The sequence below is a fragment of the Egretta garzetta genome, unplaced genomic scaffold (assembly GCF_000687185.1).
Source record: "Egretta garzetta isolate BGI_Z169 unplaced genomic scaffold, ASM68718v1 scaffold629, whole genome shotgun sequence".
In the NCBI taxonomy this organism is placed as follows: domain Eukaryota; kingdom Metazoa; phylum Chordata; class Aves; order Pelecaniformes; family Ardeidae; genus Egretta; species Egretta garzetta.
The window spans coordinates 278,303-287,965 of NW_009260785.1; the positions used below are offsets into that span (position 1 = coordinate 278,303).

The 9,663-nt window shown below is 38.0% G+C and overlaps 1 protein-coding gene across 1 annotated transcript in view; it reads left to right on the plus strand.

Annotated features, from left to right (window-relative positions):
* The first annotated feature begins 7,142 nt into the window (after positions 1-7,142).
* Positions 7,143-9,663, plus strand: part of LRRC72 (leucine rich repeat containing 72) — a 21,907-nt gene continuing 19,386 nt past the window's right edge. Inside the window, exon 1 of the mRNA XM_009646397.1 lies at positions 7,143-7,254. Within this exon, the coding sequence (XP_009644692.1) occupies positions 7,143-7,254 (112 nt within the window). The remainder of the gene's footprint in view (positions 7,255-9,663) is intronic.

The window sequence follows — 9,663 nt, forward strand, 5'->3', positions numbered from 1 at the left end:
CGCCGAAGTGACCAAGGATGCTTTGAGGTTACAGAGCACCATGTCAGAATTTTACTGTGGGATGTCTCAGGTACCAGTTCCAAATACTAGTCTGTGTCATTTTTGAAGTTCTGTGGGAATTCTGCAGAACTGCTTTCTACCTTTGTTGAAGGTATTTCTAAAACAGTAATTGGGACTTTTTTGGTTCTTTTAGGCAGTATGGGAAAAGATCAGAGAAAATTGTTCAGGATGTGCTGTTTAATTTTAGCACACACATTGTATGCCGAAGTTGTTTATGTATGTGGTTAGCACAGTAATATGGAGGGGAAAAAAAAACAAACAAAAAAACCCCCAGAAAGCCAGTTGCAATGAAATGTCAGTTTAACTTGTTCTTATTTGTGGTGGGGTTTTTTTGCTAGTGACTATTTGGGAAAAACAGTATTTAACTACAATCCAATCTACCCAGGAGTTAAACATTCAGCACTGCTTACTAGTGACCATCCATTAGCATTAAAAACCATAAGATTTACTGGCAGTTATTAATGCTTTAATAGTATGTGGTTTAGACCGTTCTAAGAGTTAAAATGATACTGTATAAAAAGCTCGCAGATATATCTCCAACTCCACTAAATTCCCAACAACGCACTGACAGACACAGGAAATCTTGTAGAAAGTTATCACAGTGTGCACTAGGCAATATTTTATTCCTGGCCCTAAAGAATATTTTAATCAAGGCATTTACATATATAAAGTGTAGTTTCATAAAATGTGTACTTTCTTTATTGTTTTTCAAGCTGAAAACAAGGTCTAAATTTAAAAGCTATTCAGATATCTGGAGTTACAATAAGTGTTTAATGTCACCTTCCAAAAAGCCTAGCATAAATCAGTTTTCTTAGCCAATCAGATTACTAAACATTAATTTTTAGCATTTTTTAAAAACTTACTAGAACTGCACTTTGTCCCAGAGCACCAAAGGGAAACTGCAATACTGGAGAATTTTTTGAGAGAACCCTAATTTTATCCCAAGCTACTGTACTTTTGCCTTGGGGATGTCAGTTACTAAGGTTGAAGAATGAATACAATTTGTTGAAGCCAGTTTCACACTTTCAGCTTAGAAATTTTACTCATTTTTTCTTCCCACTTGGGCATATCCACAGTTCAGATAGTGGAGTCTGGAACAGGGTGTAAAAATTAAATTCCTGGACATAAGGAATGAATTAGAAAGTAACAAGGACTAGAGGATTTTCAAAGGATGAATGTTTGTTATTTTCTAAAAATCATTAAAGTGCATCAAATTGGGAATGAAAACTGTATAACTATAGTGCCAGATAGTTTGGCATGAATTTCATGGAATATATGTTCATAGAATCATAGAATCATTTAGGTTGGAAAAGAACCTTAAGATCATCAACTCCAACCATTAACCTACCCCTGCCATCGCACCACTAAACCACATCCCTAAGCACCTCATCTACCTGTCTTTTAAACACCTCCAGGGATGGGGACTCGACCACTTCCCTGGGCAGCCCATTCCAATGCTTAACAACCCTTTCTGTGAAGAAATTTTTCCTGATGTCTAACCTAAACCTGGCCTGGCGCAACTTGAGGCCATTTCTCCTTGTCCTATCACCTGTTACCACGGAGAAGAGACCGACCCCCCACCTTCCTACACCCTCCTGTCAGGCAGTTGTAGAGGGCAATAAGGTCTCCCCTCAGCCTCCTTTTCTCCGGGCTAAACAACCCCAGTTCCCTCAGCCGCTCCTCAGAAGACTTGTGCTCTAGACCCCTCACCAGCTTTGTTGCTCTCCTCTGGACATGTTCTTTGCTTAGGTTTAAAAAATTGGGGAAATTGAGGATACAGTAATTTCTTCTTGATTATGTAGACTAGTTTAACCAGGGTGGGTTTTATATATCTTAAGACAGTTAAACTGAATCAATACTAAATTATTACAGCATTCCACCTTAAATTTAATCTATGATTTTTTCTTGTAACCAGGGAAAATAATTTTGACATAGAATAATTTGAAGGCAACTAAAGCCCAGCTGTATTCTGAACTGTGTGACAAAATGGTGGTGGTCCTGGAAAACAGAATTACAATAAGCAAGATCAAACTTATGCCATTACTGAAAGAAAGTAAGGAAACAAATAACTAGAAGGCATCCGCTCCATTTTGCAAAAGTATTTCAAAATTCTGAGCTATGTCCTTGTTGAACAATTTTTTTTTTTAACATTTATGTGAAAAGCTTTGTTTCAAAGTAGTATTTTTTAAATCTAAAAGTTCAGCTCTTAACAATTCTCCTTTCCATTCTGAAGTTACATAGTTTCCTGGATCATTAGAACTTACTAAAGATGTTTGGCTTTAATGAAACAGTATATTTGAGTAATATTTTTTAGGTGAAAATCTTATCACCTTGAATGAGCTACAATAACAAAAGCCAATGCTATGTACGTATGTGTGTGTGTGTGACTAGAATTTTTTTTATCACATCAGACCAACACCTTTTAATGGAAAGTTATTCCTATTCATCAATAAGCAGACACACAAAACTGGGAACTTCCTTGTATCAGTAACCTTTAACTAACAGCAAACCTTCTGTTTCCTCAAAGCAAACAATCAGGTAGCTCCGACACCTACAGCTACTGGAAACATTTGCCTAAGAAGGAATCAAACTAGTGGGAGCCTGGGGAAATATAAATACAGTAAATGGATTGAAAATACTTCAGCTGCTGCTTAGAAATTGTACAGTTATGAAGTACTACTCTGCTAATAAAAAACCCCTAGAACTTGCCAGAAGTGAGCTTACTGTGGTGTTGGAGCAATTACCAAGTATATTTAGAGGTGCAGAAAGCTGTATTACAGATTAAAGCACCGAAGTATGTGAAGGTAGAACAGCTCTCTCTAAGATGACAAGTGCTTTTAAGGTCTGCTGGTGCACTTTACAGAATGCATCTATCACTTCATTTTAAAACCACAGATACTTGTGTAGAAGTGGAAGTGGGCTCTACCCATAAGCGATTTTATAACTGTACACGTCTTTTTAAAAATAAATCACAAACTCAGGCTGGCAGGCATAAAAGTCCAATTCTCAAAGGTACCGGTGTACCTAGAAGTCCAAGTAGTTATCTAGAAGCTCTTTATAATTCATGTAGTTTGAATAATTCCTCTGCATTTCACAGTTCCAAAGAGTTCACATTGGGTTAAAATTGTGCTCTTCTACAATGACTGTTAGTTGTTTTGAGTTCCCCACCACTTTTACAAACATGCTCTCACGTATTTTTCTCCCCTGTACAGTTTTGTGAACTTGAATACATACCTTTGTTAGTCGTGGGCCCAAACAAGGCCAATACATACTGGTATACATACCATGCCTCTATGTATCATTGTAAGATGATATGAAAAATGAAAGCATGGGCATAAGAAAACTTTAGTCTTAATTTATTAAACTGTTCCTACATGACAGTGAAAACATCATGCCTACCAGCTGTAGAAAAACTTCAAGTTAATCACAGCTATGTAGTTTGTGAGAATCTTGCAGTTCAGGAAGGTGCTCTTCAAGCACCGTGTCCAGCCCTTCATCATTCTGTATTATCTGCTCCCTTTTGGTCAAGCATGAAGGCAAGAAAGAAGAAACAGAATCAGAAACTGTTGTAAAACACAATTATGCTATTTTCATTCTGCTGCTAATTTGCAGTAACAGAACAAATTTATAAATGTGATCATATGAATGTCAGAGGAAAACAGTGGACTTGATCTAGAAAGTCTATTCCAGACCTAGATCCTATTTTCTGTGCAGGACAGTATTGTAATGGTGGCTTTTGCCACGTACACAGATTTAAGAGACAACTCAATTAATCCATTAATTGGCTTTGATACACTGCTGCAGTGTCCAGATGTCATTTGATCCTAACTCTTTAAGTAGATTTAGCTACTTTTTAGTAGTACTCAGGGTTTTTTTCCAGGGCAGAAGGAATGAAGAAACAGTTTCAGTGCCAGGTAGCCAATAAACATAATTTATCCCATATTTAGATTAAGATGCATGATCAGTATTACATAAATGAAGACTTTTTGTTTTAAGGGTTCTGGTACTGTCATTGCACTCCTTTTCCCTTGAATCAATGTACATGCAAGTTCTTACATGTATAAAGTCAAACTCTTCTTCAGACTTTACTTTTACTTTGTATTTGCATATAATCACTTCCATGTATTTCGTATTACAGTATGAATTCACCACAGGACATGTATTTGCCATGTTATATTTCCATAGCATTAACTGAACAGTTAGTTATTACACTTTTTGTTGTTGTTCTTACTGGGAATGCCTATGCTCTCCGAACACATTCCCTGAACCCTCATGGCTCAACAGATAGTGTTTAGGGGCCAGCAGTGGATACAGACCTTCCAATACCCAAGGTAATTAATTTACAACTGCCTTTGTGCACCTCTGCATGGCACAGTTTTCACCATGTAAACATAGCCGCATTGCCAACATATTAAAGGCAGAATACCAGACGTTTACATCTGAAAATTACTTTGAAAATTAAAAGTTAAGGGCTTTTTTCAGTATCTGTAGGTTATGAAACCAGCCCAGCGGCAAAGATTTCTCTGAATTAACAGGCACAGTGCCATCGGACATCAGTAGGAACAGTATTGACTTCCACACATAGAGAGCTCTGCAGACATTATCCTTTTGGAAACAGTTCCTACTTAAAGGCTAACGTGGTCAATTTTGTTAGGAAGCAGTATTAAAAGTTTTAAACATGCATAATACGTTTTTATGAAAAACACCAACGTTAGTAACTTGATTTCAAGTACTGAATACAGAAAGTTTACTTACATGACTAACAGCAACACTTTGATAATAACTTCCCTATTAAAATATCTTCACGTGAAGGCATTCCAAGCCTGCACATTATAGAGGACCAAAAATTCCAGTTACCATGCTCTGGAAAGCATATGTGATGACAGCAACTGAGGGCTTTGTTTTGGTTTTTTTTTTTTTTAATACGTTAGGATAGATACAAACCATTGTGGAAGTGCACTTAAACATTAGGGTGTGAATTTCTGAGACTAGGGTAATAGAATCATTTGACATAATGTTGTTTACATACCCATAACAGAGCTGCAGCAGATGAGAATTTCTTTTCTGACTATCGATCAGACTTGGAAGCTAAACTGCAGGAACACTCCAGCACACAGACTGGCCAGAGAACAAAGTTAAGAGTTGCTTACGTTGAAATGAACAATACATCCAAATTGTGCTGATAAAAAAGTAAGACTGAGCATTTACGTATCTGTTGGAACACTTCTCCATCGGGCCTGTCACATGTGTGGTGGTAGCGTTCTTTTTTCTCCAGGGTAGCACTCAGATGTCAAGTCAGACTGAAGCTGGATTTGAATGAGCTGGTTCATCCACATGATGCAGTCTGCTGGGACTATTTTGCCTTCTTCCCTTACCACTGTGTAGCATATATTAATTTATATTACACATAATACTAGAAAACCTAAAGAATTAAAATCTCTTGTTTCCCAGGCAGTAGTCTAACCAGTCAAGTTAATCACTAGCTTCAAATTTAAAATAGTCTGAACTGTTTAAACGTAGGGTCAAACGTATTATTTATTGGAAAAAACCACATTCTCCCAAAATTCTGCTCCTGAACTTGTTAGGGTCACAGTGATGTCATCAGTGCCATCAGCAAGATAAATAGTATGAGCGAGAGAAGTCATTCAAATGCCTGAATGCTTCAGACAGCGTGGAGTATTTGAAACATCTGCACAGGGCTTGCAGCTACTGGACCTATGGGAGACCTGCACTCTTCTGGAGCAAGAGCTGGAATGCAGGTGGGATATCCTAGTGATCTTTCCTCAGGCTTCTGGGTTTCACCTGATAAATGCTGATAAAATATTTCCGGTAACAAGAAGAAAAAAGGAAATATGCATTTATCTGCAATATTTTGCATTTACTTCACACCTTTCCAGGTGAAATTTATTTACAACCTCAAAAGCAAGTTAATTGTATTAATTTCTATGTAGCATTAGCGTAACACAGGCAATTTTAAATTTGTCCCAGGTAATTCTCTTATTTTTGATGGATGTTTTGTAGGTATGCAGAACTGTACAAACATGTGAGATAGATAGAAAATTAACTCTGTAGTAGGATCTGCTTGCTTTGGGGTTTGGACTAGATGACTTCCAGAGATCCCTTCCAACATAAATTAGTTGATTAAATAAAATGCAGTTTTTAAAAATACCTTTCGTGAAAAAGCCATACAGCCCAGCACCTTTGGTAAGTATTTATTTAATTAATTAATTAAGCGTTCAATTTTTTTTTCATTGTTAAATTTGATTTTTCTTTTTACACTAAACAAATGTGCTGTAAAAATCCAGGCCTTGCCAGGGAGATGCATTGAAACACACTCAGCATCAAATCAGGAGCCTATAAGACCACAAAGGTGAGACTAATATGCAAGTAGTTTAAACTATCTGTATGAAAATGAAAATAAGATTTTACTTAAAATGTTTGGGGCATTACATGAAACAAAAATCTTACTAGTATAATATAGAGAGAAATGGAGACCTTCAAAACTGTAGTTTTTAGAAATTATACAGGTCTTGAAAAACAGAAATCGAATATAAACCCTGAAAAATAAAGAACATAGTTCTAACATCATAGGCAAAGAACAACCGAATTTTGAAGATCATAAACTTTGGTGATTACAAATATCACTTACTAGACATTGGTTTTATCATGTTGCACCTTTCACAGCTGTCAAACAGGTTAAGTTACAAAGAGCCATTGTGCTACTGATTTTTCAGTAGAGCCCTATCGAAATAATTGGGAAGTCAAAAACCAAAAAATAGTAGAATGATTTGGCCCATCACCTAATTATTGTCCAAGTGTCAACTTGCTAGACTGTGATAAAACCCTTCCCACCGTATTTTCCCCAGAGATGGTGAAAAGGGGATCCTAGTAGAGAAGATGTTGCTTAAAACCGTGCTCACTATTGTCTATTCTACAAGTTCTTGATACGAACCAAGAAGTTGCCTTGAGAACCAGCTAAAACCAACCCTGTAGTTTGGACAAGAGCCAAGGAGCAACTGAGTCTGCACAAGAACAAGGGGTTACTAGTGGTGACGAAGAGGAGTCATCGGCCTTCATCCCCCATGACCCCACGACCACCACCAGGAGACACTGTGCAAGCGCAGTCGGGAGCAGTTTATGGAAACGACTTCTTGGGGCTAATTTTAATACGGAGCGGGGACAAGTCATGCATATGTATAGGTGTATTTGGGAATCTTATGTATATGTACCACTTTGTAGTATAACTTCAAGGCAAGCTACCACACACGTGCACACAACTTTGGTGGGACTACCCCCCGTGCTGCCCAGCGCTGAATAAACATACCTACTTTACAATCTTACAGATTGTGGAGTCCGTTTTCCGCACGTCAATGGAGAATGTGGGTGATGGGACTAGATAGCATCCAAGCCCACGTAAAGGGGCTCCGCAATGTGCACAGAGACAGGTTACATTTTAAACCAGGTTTAATCTGAGCTTTGTTATCCAGAGCAAACCTGTGTTTCTGTAATGTGGTCTCTAAAACGATACAGTGACAATGCCCTCTACCCAAGGTATGGGCTTGAAGCATGGCCATACTCAATGCTCTAGGAGGCCTCTGAAGTACTTCAGCGAATAAAAGATGTTACTCTGTGGGTCAGATGAACTCCTCTAGGCGTCTGCAGTCCTGGTGGTTTACAAAATGAACTATCTCCTGTTCTGTCCTACCACCTTTGTCAGTAAAAACAGAAGATCTGTGCTTTCCCCTATTTACATATTATCTGTTATCACATACTGAAAGATCACATTGTCTTGTTGCAACTGCCTATCCATTTGCAAGCAAACTAAGTATTTTTAGCACAGAAGTATAATAGGAACTTTTTGGAAAAACACGTACAGCAAGGAAGTAATTATTCTGAATATCCCTAAGGAAAAGTGATCATTTGTTCATTCATGCACAGCAATCTGGGAATAGGGTTAAATAGGTGATAGGTTATGTGTTTTGGAAAAGGACAGCACCTAGTCAGTGTAAAATGTGGTGATAGTTCACTCTGCATACAAAAATACTCATTTCCTTTAAACTTAGTGGGGATTTTAAGTGTGCAGATGCAGAAAGAAAAAAAAAAAAAAAAAAAAGAGATTAACTTTACTGAATTTTTAAGTCTCTATTTAAGCATCCAGATTAAGTCTGTAGCTACCAGTTATTAACAGAGACAAGCACCTCAAAAACCCAAAACATATCAAAACAAATCTCAACCCAGTAAGTCACACCTCTGTATTGGAATGCAACAAAATATGTTCTAGAGGTTCCCTCTCTCTCCATACTTAAGATTACTGAATTTGCTTGTCATATCATGTTAATTGGACTACTTGATAAGACAATTTTATTATTCGACTTCTTTAATAACCATCTCACCTTTCACAATTCTAAAGCAGTAGCTTTATGTCGATTGAAAACACAGAACTTGAATGTAAAATGAAAAAAATACAGATCTCTGTACCAGTTTCTTCTCTGGTACATTTCCTCTTTTTATGTTTTTTAATACTCTAGAAATATTTTTAGAAGCTAAGTGATTTAAGGCATTTCTGTTGTCCGTTTTATGCTTTTTAAGATGCCTAGTCTTTCATATTTGAGGTTTAAAGCTACCTAGCTGAAATGGAAGCCACCCACACAATTTTTCCATGAAAATTAGATATTTGCAATATAATACTTGAACTGTAGTTCCATTCCTCCATCATACACACTACATCTAGTTTCAGTGGTCTGAACAAGCAAAGGCATGCACATAATTACTTCCATGAGGGACAGCTTATTCATATATTTGCACGCACAACTCTTGCTCTTTGTATATCAGTTGCACATAATTTGCAGTGACTATTTCTGCTAACTTGAGTACTCTCTGTAAATTAAATTCTAAATAAAGCTCCAAGTTTTCAGACATATTTTTCTTGTAGCTCGATCAAACATTTTGTATTGTCCTACACGCAGAGAAGTGTGCACACACACACACACACACACTGGAAATTACTTTTTCTGTTTCTCAGCTTGTGCCGTGCAGTCAAATGGTATAAAAATAACATGGCCACAGTTGCTTGCACATGTGGATGTCATAAACATTTTGTTACTTTACAATCCAACACCCTGTCGCAGCAGCGGGCCCGTTCCAGGAGTCGGGATGGAAGGTGTTTTCTCAGGCACCAAGGTGATCTGCAAGTTACAAATGAGTAATGTGCACGGGTACATTAAAGTCACACGTATTTTCCTGATAGGTGACCCAGACACATACATGCTTTGCACTTAAATGCCCCCCAAAACTAAAACAAACAAACAAAAAAACCCAAACCCACACAGGAATGTAGCTTTAAAAACCAAAAACAAACAAACAAAGAAAAAAACAAACCAAAAAGGGCAGCCCACTTTTTCAGGACTGTGCGTGAATATGACCCAGGAGACTTCCCAGAGGTACAGCGGGCCTCTCCCACTCCCCTCATCCGTCGCTGCCCGCGCTCGCCATCGACCTCCTCCACCCGCCACGCAGCCCCGTCCGGATTAACACCAGCTGCGGGCTGCCCGGCAGGGGCTCAGGCGCCTTAAGGCCACTTCGGCCTTAAGGGGAGCGCTGGGG